Source organism: Schizosaccharomyces osmophilus, chromosome 1 (genome assembly GCF_027921745.1).
Source record: "Schizosaccharomyces osmophilus chromosome 1, complete sequence".
Classification (NCBI taxonomy): domain Eukaryota; kingdom Fungi; phylum Ascomycota; class Schizosaccharomycetes; order Schizosaccharomycetales; family Schizosaccharomycetaceae; genus Schizosaccharomyces; species Schizosaccharomyces osmophilus.
In genome coordinates, this window is record NC_079238.1 from 3,292,770 (window position 1) to 3,311,028 (window position 18,259).

Sequence of the window (18,259 nt, forward strand, 5' to 3'; positions counted from 1 at the left end):
AACATATTGGAAGCTCGTTTGGCATAGGATGTTTACTATATAGATTCTCTTATATCAATTTTTGAGAAGTTGTTTACTTTTGGAATACATTCGTTCATTTACCGTACTTCTTCGTTAAAATCAAGATTATGGCAGAGGACCGGTTTCGTCAATCGAGTCATTTCCGTGATTGGATTTTTACGGAAGAGGGATTACAGAAAAGAAGGATAGATGTTAATCAAGAATTTACAAAAGTTGTTCGTCAGCGACTTTTAGAAGACTTAGCTCTCCAAAATAAAGATGCTTCAGACAACGATTTGCCCCCTACTCTAGATCAAAACGAAGAAATGGAGCTGGTTAATTACTATGCATGCCAGTTAAATGCTCTTTCGTCGACAATGTCTTTGCCTACTCACATTCGTGTATGTGCATCAAGACCTAGTTGCTTAAACTAACTTTTGTAGGCTACAGCCACGCTTTTCTTTAAGAGGTTTTATCTGACCAGTTCTGTTATGGAATATAACCCAAAAATTATTTCGTATGTTTGCTCCATTACTCGTACAAAACTAACTGTTATCGAAAACGCAGATTTACATCATTATACCTAGCAACAAAAACGAATGACCATTATCTACCAATCGAGCATTTCTGTAAAAATCTTCCAAAAACTACACCCGATCAAGTTCTGGAGTATGAATTCAATGTCTGCCAAGCTTTGAATTGGGATTTGTTTATATGGCTTCCTTTCCGACCGCTTCAAGGTTTCCTCTTGGACTTTCAGGTTGCTATTCCTGAAACTCCAGTGGAAACCTTATTTGAATGCCATGACCAGACTAAAAGGTTTCTGGTCGAAACATTACACTCAGACATGTATTTTTATCATTCTCCAAGTATCATTGCGCTATCTGGAATTTACCATACAAATCCTTCTCTTTGTATCAATTATTTACAAGCGAAATCCATCAACTCGACGCATGATTTGATTGTTTCTATCTCTAGCGCGCTTGATTCCACCAAAAATGCAAGGTTGGATCGAGAAAAAGCTAAAGACTGTGGAAAAAAACTTTACTTTTGTATGGATCCCTTAAAAAAAAAGAACAGCTCTTTATATCTAAAACGGAAGGCCATGGAGGAAGAAACTTCATTAGGTAATAAGAAACAGAAATTGAGTAATTCAACCGATCAGCTAGACGTGAATCCTTTTGCATAATATCATTTCATTGTTATCAAAATTATGACTATATAACGTTCAGAATCATCAATTGACTAGTCTATAGAACTATTCCATGATTCTTTTCTAAAGGAATTGAGTTCGTATAATTTCATTTCCTTCAACTTTTATTTTATTTATTTATTTTTTTTTTTGTGAACCATTAATCCAAAATTAAGTACATCAAATACTTCAAAAAAAAAAGTCGATTAAATCCACGGAGCCCACAGTACATCCATTTGGGCCAAAACTTTAGCACTTGAAGCCTGGGTCAAATAGTCAATAGCGGTTTGATTGACGGGTAAATTACCAAAAGCTACCTGACTTAATGACGCTACTCTGCGAACAATAAGGTCGGAATTGCTGATTACTTTCTCCCTAAAATCAAACCCAGCAGTTTGGGGCTTATTGTGTTGATTTATCCACCATTGCACATCATCCGCGACAAAGATGCCTAGTATCATATTCAAATCAAAACCTGGTTTGGATAAGGCACGAGCAATAGCCATTATTGATGGACCCAGTAAACCATCCCTACACGTTCTTCCAATAAACTCGCTAATGTTTGGTGTAAACCTAAAGGGAACCACTTCCCCATTGTGATACACAGGAGACGAAGAAATCATTGCAGGCAAAGCTTCGCTAGTCCACACACTGCCCGATTTCTTAGAAAAGTATATTTTGCTGGGAACCCGGTTATTAATACTCAATATATACGTCAAAAAGCTAAAGCAAGCATATTGATAAGAGAAACTCTTCCTGAAAAGCCAGAAATCAGAGAAATTCGTAAAAGTGTTGCTAAAATAATCCTTTAACATGGTAGAAGGAACAAATAGTTTTTGGATTTCTTCATAAATCGTGAATCGTTTCGTGAACAGTTCCTTTTTTGTAGCTTGTTTTTCACTTTCATTAGACTCGGAAGTAAATCGCGATGCTGCGTTTTGCATCCACTTTGACAACTCATCGGTAAAAGCATTTGCAGGTTCATCTTTTGAAAATTTCTTCATGTCACTATACTCTTCATAAACTCTCTGTAATGACACAGAAGATGGCTGATCTTGTAACAGTCGTATATGAGACGATAGTGGTACTGCCGCAGGTACATAAAAATTCAGACAACGACGTCTTGTTTCTGTGTTGGCGTTTAATGCATCATTTAAATACCTGGTGAATTGCATGATGCGTTCTTCACGTCGACAATTCCTACCCGAAGGATACTGGACTACGAAAGAATGTAGTTTTCCACCATTGTCACGAACAATGATTTTTCGGTAGCAAACTCCGTGTCCGACAACGAATTCAACCTCCGGTGAAAACCGTTCGATGCATGAAAAGTTGTTGTTGTTGTCTTTGTGTAACAGATATTGGCCAAAAACTTCAATTTCATCAAATTTCTGATGGTGAAATTCACAAAGGAAGGAACTATAATGCTCCAAATATTGCTTTTTAGGGGCTTTACCAAGAAGACGTTCAAAATATGATCTCCATTTTCTCAGTTGTCTAATATATGCTTTCAACCCCATTGGAGTGTCAATAAATTCTCGCCTAAACTTTTCCTTATATGGTGTTGGTAAAATATTATCCACAAATAAACTTAAGTTCGATTCCGTTGAAGATGGACGTCTAGTTTCTTCTGTCAATATCCCGGACCGAATACTATGCTGCATAGCATCGTTTAACAAAGCAATTATAAGTCGAAATGCATCCTCATCATTCTCACCTTTAAAACGAGTTTGAATTTGATCAACCAAGGTTTCCATAGTTAAAGCCATCAATGGATAAGCCGTTTTTAAAATCGACATTATCTCATCAGCATAATCCCAAGAAGGCTTTGCGGGAAAATCCTCTGTTGTCTCTGACTTAACTGCTTGTTGTTCCTGGCTTGTAGTTTCAGCCCGTTTCAACTGAAATAGCTCTTCTCTAGCAGTCCGCAAAAGGAAAAATAATGCTTGTGGATAAGACTTGGCTACTTTCTTTAAAACCTGTGGTGCGACTCGCTTATCGTTTTTGGCAAGGTTATTAAGAAGCTGCGGAATAAACGTAAGCCAGTGCCATCCTGGGATTTCGCCTTTGTAAGATTCATAACTCTTTGTTATCAATTTTTCTTCGTTATCCAAACTCAAAATCCATAATACTCTAACTAACATCTTTCTAGCATGATAAGTTTCATAAGTACCAGCGGCTTGAAGATAACAGCTTACTGCGTTGCAAGCAGCACTGATGTTTTCTGGTGATTTCCGGAAATTAAGATCGTTATATCGACCCCATTCTGCCCATGCTTCCGATAAGCCCAAATCAACCTGAACAGCTGCAGCGTAAGTTTGGTTAGCTTCATCATCTCTACCCAACTTTTCCAAAAACTTTCCTTTTAAGGAGTAAAATTCGGACTTTTGACGAGAATTAAAATACATAAGATTTGTATTTGATACTATATCCAGTCCAGCCTTTAGTTCTTTTGGATTTTGCAGATAACAAAGGACCTGCTCCCGGAGTTTATAAAATGCTTCCTGAATTTCAATGTTAGGTAACGAATAAATTTTAGTAAGTTGATTCAAGCAAACGGAAGGAAGCTTATGTTTGCGGGCAACGTGAGCGAATCGATTTATCAGCCAAGCTGTTTCATGGTAGCCGCGAAAGAAAAACGAGGTATTAGAAGACGACGAAGGGTCATTGCCAGTGGATTGAACCTTCGGAATCAAAGGAAGATAAATTCGGTTAACCATTGAAAAAATTATTTGTCGCCAAGATAAAAGATCTCTCCAAAGACCAATATCATCCCAAACATTTGGTAAACGTTCTTGCCATACCTGTAAGGCGCTTTTTATACATTGAACATTCGTAGGAAGATTTTGAGAGTTTATAGAACTTAAATACGAGTATATATTAGAAGCCTCCTGTAATTCGACGAATTGTTGAAACAAATGTAAAAGAGGAAAGTGCGATTGATTTATTTTTTCAGGAAGTTGATGCCATTTTAACAAAGCTAAGTGTATAGCTTCAGCTAGAGTCTGATGAAATTCTTTCACAGACGTCGGTTGATTTAAGGATTTTTGCAAGGTCATAAATGACTGAAATGTTAGTTTTCGGGGAGTAGGAATATCAGAAAGACTTTTGATGGCGACTTCTAAAGATTCTCGGTTGCTAGACCAGTCACTAATTCTCCAGGCACATTCCAACAATAACTCTGATGAACCTTCATGCTTTGCCAACTCCGTTAAAACATCCCACTGCTGTAGTTTTTGAGCACATAATACCCAATGATCTTCCCAAAGATTGTACTCGGACTCAGAAAAAGGGAACGCTTCACTTCTCGCTTTGGTCTGTGCCTGCTCGTACAACTGCTGAGCTCTTCCCCACATACCGAGTTGCTCATAAGACAAAGCAACTTGTGTTTGCAAATATTTTGAGGTTCGCCGACAATGCCCATAAAACATATCCTCTTCACTTAAGGAAGCATACAATTCAGATATGGCATCATTTCGACTTTCCTGAATTTTTATGCTCTGGTAAAGATCCTCTGAATTTTCCAGCTGACCTTCCAAAAATATAATGGCATCGTGATATATACCATAAAGTTTTCCTAAATACTTGACGAGATGTGGAGGTAATTCAATTTTTGGTGAGCAATTGCAAAACGACGAAACGAGTGTCCCGATAACGTTCGGACGATTATTGACTTGCTTAATATGGAATTCACGTGTGAGTAAATAAATTAAAGATTTTGACAAATCATCACGATCATAACCATCTAGTGTGGACCAAGCCAGAGGAAAAACCTCGTTCCACAACTTACAAGCTTCCTGATCACTTAAGAGCTGTAAATGCATTAACGGAATTAGCAATTCCGAAATTTTTAAGTCCTTGATCTGTTCAAAGAACATATTTTGTTCCCGGAATAGTTCAAGCTTGACTTGGGACTTTTCAGACTGTGATCTTTTACTGGGGTCCAAATTGATGCTCGGTATCCCGTGTGCTACATCGTCAATTGAAAGGAACCTTAGAGAGTTCTCTGACAAAATAACTTTATCATCTGTATTAATTGCACCAAGCAATATGTAGTTAGCCTGTTTGATCCAGTAAAAGTTTGGAATTGAATCCCAACTACTGGCTTCAACAATATACTTTAACCTTGAGTAAGCATTTCGTGACATGCTAGAGTCAAGAATAGTCATAAAATCTAACCTTGTTTCAAAATCACGATAGGTTGTAGCTAATAAAAATGCCTGCTTTAAACGTGCCGTCAGTTCTGTCTGAACAAAAGCAGGACCACGATAAATCGAAGATACCAAATTATTCGCTTGCTTATGCAATTCATTATTAAATCTTCCTTCATAGGTCTTCATTTTTAATAATAATGCTGTTTTTTCCTTAACCGTGAGGAATGAATCCCTTTTTATGACTACCCATTCCTTGGTTACGTTAAGAATATGGCAGCAAAGATGATAGCTGGCGCTTTTCTCAATTAGTTGAACTACAACACTTAAAAACCAGCGCCTTTGATCACCCAATGCAGCCATTCTAACTTTTATAATATCGATTAATGCTACCAGCAGGTTTGCCGAATCGTTAATAGCAGGAACATTCGTCTTAACCGCTGATTGATAGGAATTTTGTAAAGAAGCAACTATATGATCCTTTGCAATTTTTTGAAAAACTTTGTTTAATGCTGTCAACAAGGCATCTAATAATTCGGGCTGACCCTCTTGTAATATTTGCAAATAGCAAATTGTCGCTTCCACATTCGAACTATTTGAAAGATTGTCGTGCAAAAGTGATGTGAAAGATTGCTTAAACTCATCTACTTCCGTAACTTCTTCCTCATCTTCGACCACAGTTGGACGACTTTCTAGTAAAATAATTATAGTCTTCTTAAGAGAAGATGCAATATTCAATCTTCCAGACCTCAAATTTTTGTCTATTAATTTAATTATGTTGGTATGCTCTCTTTGAACAAAATGTAAGTCTTTATGTTCCAAATATACACCCAAAACTTGCCATGAATTCGCTATGATTATAGCAGCTTTCTCATCATTATCTGTCTTAGCTAGTAATTTTTCAAAAAAATCCCAGCCAAAATTGTACTCACCCCATCTTGGAATTTTCAAAAACTGACTAAATGTTTGCAGAGCTTTTTTGGTCAAACCGGCAGACTCGACTTGCTCCGGGAAAAAAGACAGGTATTTAATGAGAAATGATAGTACGGTTTCAATCACAGAAATGGGAAAGATAGTATCAGACGACATGTTAGGTGTATCAGAATCAAGCAACTTTTTCTGCCATAGGTAGAGAACATTGACCAAATCTATAGCAAGAAAACGAGGTTCATGACCAGATAAGGAAACCAGCTTGGGTAATGCATTAATAATTGGAACAACAAAATGTTTTGAGTTTTTGAAAAACAAATCAGGTGCTTTGCAAATGATTCGATAAACATTTAAAGACTGAGAGATATTTTGCATGTCCTCGGATAAAACAAGACGCGGAAGCTTAGCCCAAAGAGGAAAAGAAGCATCAGATGGGCTTGGAAGACGGGTAACTAAAACAGGAAGTAAACAATCCAAGGAAAAATCCAAAAATGATCGAACCTCCGATTGGTATGCTTTTAATAAGGATACGTATACAGGGGTAACAATTTTAGCAGGAGTATCATAGACAGCAATAAAGCAAGAAACGGCTGCATATGCAGCTTGTTTCACCATCGGGTCGTCTGATTTCAAATAATTCCAAGCTGACATTATAATGCTTTTTCTGTAATCATTCAGCATATTAGAATGATATTTACAAAGACCTGTAGACAAACATAGAATTTCCATTCGAAAAGAATCCGAGGTTGTTAAACTGTCGCTAACTTCGCGGACAGACAAACGCCATATATTATTATATACTGCGTGAACAACTTCCTTATCGATAAAATTATTTTCTTGAACAGCTGAAAAAATAAGAGGATTCATTACTTTTTCAAGTAAAAAAGACTTGAAAGACGGTCTTACAGATTTGTCAGCCAATATGCTTGAGCAAATAAGAAAAACGTTCTTTTTGCTAGACGCATTTCCTTCAAGTAAAGATTGACATAAAATATCAATGTATGTAGGCAAAAAATTATTTATGTCCTCCGCTTTATATCGAAAAACCTCAAGTGCAAATTCTAACTTTTTGTCTATTAAATCCAATAATGACAGCAATAATTTAGTTATTGAATCCAAACAAGACGAAAGACAAAGATACGCCCAACCATTGAAATTATTTAACGTTTCGTATATAGATTTGGAAAGTACAATCAACTTAGCAGAAACGACACCCGCATTTGAAATTGTGCCAACATTAGAAAACATTTCCTCCATAACGCTTACCGCAAATATCGGTGTCAAGTTATCGGAACTTAAAGTTTGGGAAACTAGTTCAACAATCTTGTCCCAAAACGACGCAGAAATTTCACGAAGTTGATCACATGCTGGATCTTTCAACGCTTGCAAATGCCAGGCAACTATGTCAGGGTTGCTTAAATGGTTAATAGCGTAAACCCAAGAATCTTTAGCATGAAAATTTAAAAAACTATTTAAAGGGCGTCTCAATGGGCTTGACAAAAACCGACGAATAACTTTTTCAACATTTCCCACTGATGTTATTAAGTCACCCAAAAACTGCACTGATAAAGGAGGCAAATCTTTAAAAACACTAACGAGCGTGACAATAACATCTATCCTTTGATTACTATTCAAGGAATAAATCGACAAACGTTCCAATTCATTTGTGTCAGACAGCGCTGAAAAGTGTTGTAATAATTTTCGACCTATTTCAACTTTAAAATAATTCGTCAGCAGTCTTAACAGCCTAGAAAGACCCTCAAGACAATTAACAGATAACTTGTTGTGATCTGATAAATTCATCAGAATAGGTCGCAAGCCACTTTGAAGTAATTCTTTCGGTAGTTTTTGATTTTGGGACAACACATATTTTAACGCAGACATAGCCACAGAGTATATATCTTGTTGAGATGAATACAAAGACTTAAAGAAGATTGCAATTATTTTAGTTCTCGTTGGGAAATGTTGAGGATGGTCAAATTTCAAGGTTACCAGAGAAGAAAAAAGTAATTGTAAACAGGTAGCCCGCAACTTTCTTAACGACGATGTATCTTTGCTTTGTGAAGTTTTCAACATCGTAACTAAAGCATCGTCTTCTGCATCAGCTAACGCTATAGTTTCTCGAAACAATCTAATCAATTCATCGCTTAAGCCCAGGAATGATGGAGCCTGCTGTAAACAGTAATTTATGGCGTCTATATGTCCAATCTGAATTGTAAACGGAAGCGCTCTCAACGGCTTTCCAAATATAGGACCCAGTAATGCTTCTTTCGCAGGAGATAAGAGGGTTTCAATAGTAATCCCACAATCTTTTGAAATAGTTTCAATTAATTGCTTAACCGTTGCACGTATTTGATCATTTGGATGGGGTAATTCGAGACAAAAGGGCATAAAAATTGAAGATATATGTTTAAGTTTATCTTCAAGGTGAGCAACATTGTCGGTGCAGTATTGTCTTACCACATCAATTACAAATTCCTGAACTTCAGCTAGCCGTAGAACGCCAAAGTTTGATGGAGTATCCTTCAAAATAAAAAATAAGGCTCTCAGTATTTCTGTCAGTTTATATTCAAGCCAATGCCTTTTATCTAATGTGCATGAAAATAAAGCCCTTAGCCCTAAAAATCCAGCATTTTTCTGGTACCATAATTCCATATAACAATATTGACACAACGTTCTAAAAAGCTGCTGGAAGCTAGGGAGTTTCCAAATATTGGACTCACAATCCATCAAAACTTTATGCGTATCTAAATAGTGATTCATCAAAGCCAACGAATTTTCTCTTGTTGTAGTATTTTCGGAACACAGAGAGAGTAAAATTCCATCAATAAAACTTGTAATGTCAAGATAGCTTGAATTCGCTTCCCTTATAAATACTTCCTGCTGATCTTTTAAAGCCAAGTTTTCATAAAACCTTAATACGCTGGAAATTACAATCCATTCAGCTGAACGTTGAAGAACAAAACCGGCTTCATCTTTGAAATTGCTGAACGCTTGAGCTTCAATCAAAGACTTAAAAATTGTAGATACAACTAAGGTTTGTTGATAAAACTTCTCATTTTTTATAGGACCTAACCCATAAACGTTTATATTCTCAATTTGCTCGCTTAAAAGTTCAGCCAAATTACAGGAGATTGTATGCACTTTATCCCATATGGTATTGGGGTCGACAGAAGATTCAAAAAGGGCTAACAAAGAACCCTTTAAAAATCGAAATGCATCAGATTTCTCGGTTTGGGATGACTTTTGATCATATATAGTCGAAGAAGCAGCAAACAAGTACTGGGAAAAATGAAAGTCCATTGATTTATTCGAGTTGAAGAACGAAAATTTTAATGCTGAGAGATCGCTCGGTCCTTTAATGTTATCAAACCCAAATGTACCAATGGAAATCTGTCGGTTTCTTCCACCCATTTTTCCTAAAATCCGAACCGCACTTTGGTGTAAGTGCATATTTGATTGAGTTAAACGTAAATGATTCCATAGTGATGATAATAAATCAGACATTATAGGTTCCAACAGAGCATCAAAAAATTCCTGAGTGAGATTATCCAAGCATAATTCAAAAATTCGAAGACCCTGACTAGCAATTTCGGGAGAGCCTTTGAACGCAATGACAAGAGGCTTCATCAGATAATTCATATGGGGAAGAAGAACACTTAATCTAATAGGCAACGTCAAGCAGAGCTCAGCATAAAGTTCTTTGTGAGAAGTAAGGGTAGCAGTATACATTAACCTATTAAATGATTCTAACATTAGTTGCAGTAATGGCAAGATTTCTTTATAAAGGGAGTCAAATTTGCCTCCACTGATATTTCGAAACAGAGCCTTTAACAGATAGGCATAATTCAAAGGATGTGAAGCACTAGCAGAAGATTCTAAACAACTAGATATTATAAACGAAATGTGGGGATGTAATACTTCCTCATTTCTTTCCGGATAAACATTAACGGTCATAAACGCAAGCTTAAATAAACGAAGTAAGACAGATATTTCCGAAGATTGATCAGTGCCAACTTTCAAAATGTTTTTGCATAAAAAAGAGAGGACAATGTTTGTACAGTTCACTGAAGTTAACTCGGCTGTCATCCATGACTGAATCAAGTGCAACAACGCAAGATTTTCAACTAAACAATCAAAAACTTTTGGAAAAGTGGTTTCCAAAATCTCAACAAAACTTGAAGGATCCATACGGATGTACAGTGTTGCTAGAACCTCTATAAGTTCTTTTTGTTCCACCAACTTTGTTGTTTGGGCTATAGATACTGGTTCCTGAGAAGAAGAAACAGACTTTTCACTTTTAATAAAATCCTCGGACTCTTCAACTTGATAATATCGGAAACCTTTTAAGCATTCAATGAGTAAATCGCTTATAATGTCTAATTCAAATCTTGAGCCAAAATGTAACTTTGACGACCATTCTTGCTGCGTAAAAATTGATCCAGATGGGACAGGCAAATTACATTGTTTTAATCCATAAAAAACCGTTTTCAATCCAAGTACGATGTTTTTAAATAGGAACAGCCGATCTTTTATCTTGTCCGGTATAGAAACTTCCGGTGAAGCGCTCGGGTTCCTAAACATTGGTAAATCATGGACTTTATCGTTAACATCATCAACATCATCAGGCTTTTTCACATTATTTTGAAGTTGTTCCAAATCAAAATTAAGGAGTTGAAGCTTCCTCAGAAGATTATTAAGTATTACAAACAAAAGAGGACGACGAACTGAAAAGTCGTCAAAGGCAACAATTGTCTCTATCATGTTTAGAATCAATTTCGTAGCCATGGCTTGTATTGCAGAAGTATAACTTGCTTCCATAATAACGCCAAAATAAATATTTATAGCTTTGTACACTTGGTTCGGTGTAAGATCCATCCGTACGTGATGAAGCAAATCAGCCAATGTACTAAACGCCATTGGCTTCAAATAATGTTGAGCACTTACACCTTGGCCAACTAAAATTTTAATATCCAACAATTGGTCTATGTAAGGAATGAAACTTCTCAAATAATCCGTCGAGAGAATATGCCTTGTAGCGACAAGCAGTTCCTTCCTTGTATGATATAACTCGGAAGGGCAATCAGTGAATAATTGCATTGTGCAATGGGCAATCGAACTCTCGAACTGTTTTAAAGATGGGCCAAAACCACGGATTAAATATGCAAGGAAAGAAAAGGATTTGACTTGGGCAGACATCAGATCGTTATATTGAGAGTTTCGTCGCAAAGACGGTACGACACCGGAAAAAACTTCATTTTGGGAGGCAGCTAATCTATGAGCCTCGGCTTGCGGCGTTGGACGAAGAGATATAAATTGGACAGCTAGGGATGCAAGTATAGGTAACCATTTCGGAATTAAGTCTTTGTAGGATTGGAATAAGAGAAACACTATAACAGGACATTCATTAAGCATTTTAAAGCTTAAGGAAGCTTTAGGGATGAGTTTTGAACCTGTAGATTCAAAGCCAATTTCTGTAGGAGAAGCAGATAAAGGCCCAGAGGCAGGATGAGAGGAGGGAGTACTTGGGCCAGACCGTGAAGGGACAGCTTCTGCAATGACAGAAGGCATTGAATTGTAAGCATCGGCAACAAGACTTAAAAAATCGTTCACATGCGCTTTAGAAGCTACACTAAAGTCTTTGAATAAATGAACTATTAGTTTTAGAGCTAAAACAACCATTTCCTCATTATCATTGACTATAATTGGCAAGAGCAGCTTGAAGGTTCTGTCAACCCAAGCTTCGAACTCATTGTACATTGAGATTTTCTTGAGTACTTCTAGTAAGGTAATGCGAAGCCGGTGAGTAGCTGCTAAGGATGAAAAGACAGGTTGTTCTTTCTCAAGAAGCATCATAATTGCTTCCAATAGAGGTTTCAAAGGTTCAAAAACTCTTCTTTGACTAAGTAATACATCGTCCAATGCATCTCGAATTTCAATTGCAGTGTTTGTCTTCTGTTTCGAATCCAATCCAACATCACATAGCCGATTACACCAATACTCACATTGTGTTCCGTCCATGGAATATATGGATCCAATAGCAGTATGTAAACTGAGTTAGTCCCTTCTCTACTATTATTTTTTGTCTAAGACCGTCAACGGTGGTGGATATAAAATAGGATAAGACTGGAGTGAGCTTAGAGTAAAGACTCGGTTAAGATTTGTAAACTCTTAGCAGAAGAAATTCATTAAACCATTCAGCGATTAAATTACGACCAGTTCTTAAGTAAAAAAAAGGATTTTTACACAACAGAAATATTTTTTCACTATTATTTATAGCGATCTAAACATTTCTTTTTCCTATTCAAAAGAATCTCCTAATATGATCTTGTGAATACTAAAGAGCACACTATTCAACATTACTGAAGTACTGGCTACCTCTAAATAAATGAACAGTTTAGGGAACCTAGAATTAATTGAAAAGTTCGACCTTTTAAAGAAGGTTTGGGAAGTTTCCTTCTGTCACAAATATACAATAACAAAAAAGACTTGGTCCCTAAAAAAGTTGTACTATTAATTCATTTCAAAGATCGGCAAAATGAGTAAGGCAATGGCACTGCGTCGCTTGATGAAAGAGTACAAGGAGTTGACTGAGAATGGTCCTGATGGAATTACAGCAGGACCTTCAAATGAGGATGACTTTTTTTATTGGGATTGCCTGGTTCAAGGACCCGACGGTACTCCCTACGAAGGTGGGTTGTATCCGGCGTCTCTTAAGTTCCCCCCGGTATGATTGCGATGGTGTGGACTCTTCGTAAATGGGCATTCCATTCTTTTGACTCAATTAATTCTAAGCGTCTTAATGAAGAGCAGATATAAATTGAACTTTAGAATACCCACATTAAGCTTTGAATGAGTATGCTCTTCAGATCATACTCATTGAGCTGATATGAGAGTTCAGTTAATAGGCTTGAATTTTTTGCTAATCGAATTATAGGATTATCCTCTAGGTCCACCCACATTAAAATTCGAGTGTGAGTTTTTTCATCCTAACGGTAAGAGACGCAGCTTCGTTGCCATATGTTTCTTTAATTAACAAATTTCAAGTCTATCCAGATGGTACAGTCTGTATTTCTATTTTACATGCTCCTGGAGATGATCCCAACATGTATGAGTCATCATCTGAACGATGGTCGCCGGTGCAGTCTGTAGAAAAAATCTTGCTTTCTGTGATGTCAATGTTGGCAGAGCCGAACGATGAGAGTGGTGCCAATATAGACGCCTGCAAACTATACAGAGAAAATTATGAGTATTATTGCCATGTCGTCCGAAAGCTAGCTCGTAAAACTTTGGGTCTTTAAAATGGTATTCAAAAAGTATAGAAGTTCTACTTATCCTTTATGTTGCTGACGCTTTTTTTGTTTCCATTACTCACTTTTCTTTCCTATGCTCCTCATGTCAGCTTTAAAGATTCTGCATTTGCAATAATTTATATTCGAACAAATAAATTCATCAACTATTTTTTGAAGAATAATAAAGTACAATTTAACTACTATTGTAAACTTTCCAAGAACTAAGAACCAAAAATATAGAGTCGCCGTTAGCTTCTATTATAAGCCGTCAGAAGATTTGAGAAGCCAAAAATATGCAAACAAAGCTTGAAACTTATCCTCTCAAAAACTTTCCTGCTCATTCGGCTCTGTTTCTTCGTTTTCATTACTTTTCGCGATTTCGTAATCAAGAAACAGCTCCATCACCTTTTGTTGATTCCGCACGTCGGCTTCATAAATTGCACTTTTATCGTGGTTATTTTTAAGATGAAGATCTCCGCCAGCCTCTAATACTAACTTGCAGATATCAGCATGTCCATTTAGAGCTGCCCAGTGCATGGCTGTATTTCCGCTAGAGTTTTGAGCATTCACAGTCTCTGGGGATAAATGGGGCAAAATTTTTTGGACGATATGAGTGTATCCATTAGCGCTTGCCATATGAAGTCCAGAATTTCCGTTTTCGTCTCTACGATTTAGTTCACCAGGGCATTTTTCCAAAATTTCATCCAGCATCTCATCGTCAGGAGCTCGGCATGCGTATATGAGATCTTCAACATCCATTATGAATCAAGTTTACACCTACAGGTTAAAAGATTAGCTTTAAATCGCCTTTGTTTACGTTGAAAGGGGCCCAAGGAATTTTTTATGGTGGTTACCGCGGCCAAGTTCTTTAACCCGCGGCACCTCCACCAATCCATCAAGAATTGTTTCTACTGCTGAATTCAAACCGATTATTACTCTGTGAAGGTTGTGTCTTGTACAAAAGGTTTTTTTATATTTTGTATCTTTTTCAAGTAATGAGTTTGAAGTTGGATTAAAAAATTGCATTTTCACGTTCTATTATTAGCATATTTTTTATAATTGTTGACATTGCAGTTAATTACCCTCATGGACATCACAAAACGCGTTTTTGTTGGAGGACTATCTTCTACCATTACAGAAGATGATTTAAAACCTCGATTTAACCGTTTTGGTAACGTTACCGAATTCACAATTGTTGAAAAACAGCTTCCTGTAGGAACATTTCAGAAATTTGCATATGTTACATTCGAAACCAACGAGGATAACTGGAGAAAGTGCAAAATGCATCTTTCTAAAGCTACCTTTAAGGAAAGCGTGTTGAGGATTGAAGAAGCCAAGCCATATTTTAAGGATAGGTATGGAAGGATGGAAAGGAGCTCTTTTTGGTCGTTACTTTCTTTGCTAACAGGAGTGATAGATTAAAATTGGAGAAGAACATTGAAGATGAACCAAGCGCTCAAGCTACTACCACTAATCATTCTGAACCAGAACTTCCAAGTGATCCTGTTTTTCACGGAGAAATCATCCTACCTGGCAGACATGCTAAAGACATGAATCCTGTATCTGATACAGATGTTAGGAAGACTACAGCTCGTAAGGGATGGAAGAAAGGACCTTACGGGCGAGCTATCGCTTTACTGAAGGTCTACAACAAGAAAAGTAGGAAAGTCAAGCGCTTTTATCCTTTGGGTAGAAACTGTTTACAGAAACTTTGGGGAAAAATTGATCCTAATATGGATAATGCTACTGCGTCGTATGACACGGATAACGATTGCTACCTTACATACTCAGGAAGAAAAATTCCTCGTTCATTTATTGTACAACATGCGAAACAACCGAACTTGAGAACCAAACCTGTTGAGGAAAATGATTTTGAAAATTTACGAGTTGCCGCTGAAGTTCCCGAAGAGCGAGGTTTACTCACCGATGAACAAATAAACCAACTTCGTGAAAAAGACAAGGACACGGCGCAATCTGTTCTGGCAGAACTGTTTGGTCAGGATGAATTGGCCGAAACGTCAAAGAAAGAATTAGAAGCTAGCATCACTGTTGACGATAATAACAAAGATGAAGAACAAAAGACCGCTAACATTCCGTTGGATGGTTCCCATGAAGTTTCTGTTCCTCAAGAACTTGAGGCTTCTGAAAAACAGGCGGCTGTTGTGAATGTTGAAAATCTGAAAGAAATGTTTACAAACAACGAAAATGAAGCTGCAGGCTTTTCTTTATTTGGCGGTGGTGACGAAGACCTCAGCGACGAAAATGAAGAAGACGAAGCAGAATATATGGGTGAGGAGGAAACTCAAGAGCAGCCTTTTATTCAAGTGGAATCTACTGCTGCTAAAGACGAGAAAGTATGGCCCATGCTTTTCCCTACCTCAACAAATTCTTTTCCGTATTTTCGTCCTTGTAGCCAACAAGTTGTACAAAAACAAGCTTTAGAGTCTTGGTGGAATGAAAACCGCTTGTTTTTGACCAGGGATTACAAACGCAAGCGTAAAGATGCAGTAAAGCGTCTGCGTCGAGCTCAACAAAAGCAAATCCAAGCTTAGTGTTTTGGTGTTGAAGGACTCTTATCCTTTAAAAAAAAAAAAAAAGAAAAGCGCTTCTATCGAAAGCCGTCGTTAAGCGTTTAGGACAATGGGTATATATCAATGGTTTACTATAAATTAATATTTTCTGTGTTTCTACGTACTTATCAATTGAAACAATTCATCTTTTAGATGTTTTTGAATCATCTTATAGCGTATTTTCTTCTAACATAAAACCAAAATTCGAGATCAAACTTCCTTTCAATTTAATCAAGCATCCTTCATTTCAAAAATAAAAAAACTCTCGCTATTCCTCGGTAATCGTGGAGTCTGCATGTTTAGCTGCCTCTAGTGTTTGTCTAGTGACCTAGATACCCACTCCCAGTATTTCATACAATGGCATCAGCTGTATTCATTTTAAATTTAAAAGGGAAACCCATCATATCTAGGGATTATCGGTAAGGTTTAAAGCCAACAATGCTTGCAGAAATGCAAATAACCCATACTTCTTCATTGAACAACATTAACCGATGTAGCGCCGATGTTCCTTTGTCAGCTGTTGAGAAGTTTATACCATTAATAACGGAAGTGGAAGAAGAAAATGGATGTGTAACGCCCTGCTTAACTCATGAAGGAATTAATGTATGTAATGAGCGGCAAGTCAACGGGACGTGTTTTGCAGCTCTTTCTCCAATTCTTATTTAATACTAATCTTAAAAGTATATTTATGTTCAACATAACGATGTTTACCTCTTAGCTTTATCTAAAAGGAATACGGATGCAATGGAGATGCTTGTGTTTCTCAGAAAATTGGCAGATCTGTTTATAGATTACTTTAAAGAACTCCAAGAAGAATCTATTCGGGACAATTTTGTGCTGGTATATGAACTGCTAGACGAAGTGATGGATTTTGGATTTCCGCAAACCACCGAAACCAAAATCCTTCAAGAATATATAACACAGACTTCTAATACCTCTCAAACACAAGTAGCACCGCCAATTGCGATGACAAATGCTATTTCTTGGCGTTCAGAAGGGATTCATTACCGTAAAAATGAGGTATTTTTGGACGTTATTGAATCCGTCAATTTGATCGCTGCACCTGATGGTACTATCATCCAGAGTGATATCCTCGGAAAGGTTCATTTGAAGTGTTTCTTGTCAGGAATGCCTGAACTTCGCCTGGGTCTTAATGATAAAGTGCTTTTTGAAGCAGCTGGTCGTACCATCAAAGGAAATGCAGTTGAGATGGAGGACGTAAAATTCCATCAATGTGTTCGTTTAGCAAGGTTCGAGAATGATCGAACTATTTCTTTTATTCCTCCTGACGGCGAATTTGATCTCATGTCTTATCGTCTTAGCTCAAACGTATGTTTACCGAGTGTATATAATTTTAACTAACCTATTTAGTCGCGACCTCTCATTTGGGTTGAGTGTGACTCAGTCGTTCATTCAGGTTCTCGTGTGGAATTTATGGTAAAAGCAAAAGCTCAGTTCAAGAAGAGGTGTATCGCAAACAATGTCAAAATTATTATACCCGTTCCAGAAGACGCGGATAGTCCTCGATTTCAGTCGAGCAATGGTCATGTACAGTACGCTCCAGAACAAGCAGCGATGATTTGGAACATTAAAAAGTTTTCTGGGGGAAAGGAGTGTTTAATGCGAGCAGAAATGGGGTTACCAAGCGTCCGTGGAGAAGAAACAGCCAAACGTACAAAACGACCTGTTCAAATGAGCTTCGCGATTCCATATTTTACCACTTCTGGAATTCAAGTACGATACTTAAAAATTACTGAGCCTAAATTGAATTATCATGCTATGCCGTGGGTTAGATATGTTACGCAGAATGGCAAAGAATATGCCATTCGCCAGTAATGGAGCACACCAATAAAAAGAATTTTATAGACGCAAATTAGCATAGTTATTTACGAACATTTAATTGTCACATATATTGTTTACGATCCTTAACAAATATAGAAATGACATTCATAAGATGATTTTACTTTGGGAGGAATAAAAATCAAGATTTTTATTGTTGATGAAAAAGATAAGGTATAAGAAAGGTGAGGAAAATCCAAGCAAAACGATTGATTCTCTATATAATAAGTTTATACTTCAAAATGATTAACAAATGAATTTCTTGAATCCAGACAAAAATTTGGC

At 37.0% G+C, this 18,259-nt stretch overlaps 6 protein-coding genes across 6 annotated transcripts; 4 read left to right on the forward strand and 2 right to left on the reverse strand.

The window, feature by feature from the left end:
- Nucleotides 1–128: 128 nt before the first annotated feature.
- On the forward strand, nt 129–1,189 carry mcs2 (transcription factor TFIIH complex cyclin Mcs2; the record flags this gene model as incomplete). The annotated part of the gene is made up of 3 exons (XM_056180308.1): nt 129–401; nt 444–517; nt 568–1,189. The coding sequence occupies 3 exons, from the start codon at nt 129–131 to the stop codon at nt 1,187–1,189; spliced, it is 969 nt and encodes a 322-aa protein (XP_056034781.1).
- A 209-nt stretch (nt 1,190–1,398) lies between these two features.
- On the reverse strand, nt 1,399–12,294 carry tra1 (SAGA complex/ASTRA complex, phosphatidylinositol pseudokinase Tra1; the record flags this gene model as incomplete). Its single annotated transcript, XM_056180309.1, has 1 exon — nt 1,399–12,294. One exon carries the CDS (start codon nt 12,292–12,294, stop codon nt 1,399–1,401), a length of 10,896 nt encoding a protein of 3,631 aa, XP_056034783.1.
- A 517-nt stretch (nt 12,295–12,811) lies between these two features.
- On the forward strand, nt 12,812–13,574 carry ubc7 (Hrd1 ubiquitin ligase complex ubiquitin conjugating enzyme E2 Ubc7; the record flags this gene model as incomplete). Its single annotated transcript, XM_056180310.1, has 3 exons — nt 12,812–13,000; nt 13,211–13,268; nt 13,321–13,574. The coding sequence occupies 3 exons, from the start codon at nt 12,812–12,814 to the stop codon at nt 13,572–13,574; spliced, it is 501 nt and encodes a 166-aa protein (XP_056034784.1).
- Nucleotides 13,575–13,886: 312 nt separating this feature from the next.
- yar1 (ribosome biogenesis protein Yar1) lies at nt 13,887–14,324 on the reverse strand (the record flags this gene model as incomplete). Its single annotated transcript, XM_056180311.1, has 1 exon — nt 13,887–14,324. The coding sequence occupies one exon, from the start codon at nt 14,322–14,324 to the stop codon at nt 13,887–13,889; it is 438 nt and encodes a 145-aa protein (XP_056036865.1).
- Nucleotides 14,325–14,651: 327 nt separating this feature from the next.
- Nucleotides 14,652–16,117, forward strand: nop8 (ribosome biogenesis protein Nop8; the record flags this gene model as incomplete). The annotated part of the gene is made up of 2 exons (XM_056180312.1): nt 14,652–14,920; nt 14,983–16,117. 2 exons carry the CDS (start codon nt 14,652–14,654, stop codon nt 16,115–16,117), a joined length of 1,404 nt encoding a protein of 467 aa, XP_056036866.1.
- Nucleotides 16,118–16,492: 375 nt separating this feature from the next.
- apm1 (AP-1 adaptor complex mu subunit Apm1) lies at nt 16,493–17,971 on the forward strand (the record flags this gene model as incomplete). The annotated part of the gene is made up of 4 exons (XM_056180313.1): nt 16,493–16,554; nt 16,633–16,738; nt 16,817–17,464; nt 17,507–17,971. 4 exons carry the CDS (start codon nt 16,493–16,495, stop codon nt 17,969–17,971), a joined length of 1,281 nt encoding a protein of 426 aa, XP_056035975.1.
- Between the last annotated feature and the right edge of the window lie 288 nt (nt 17,972–18,259).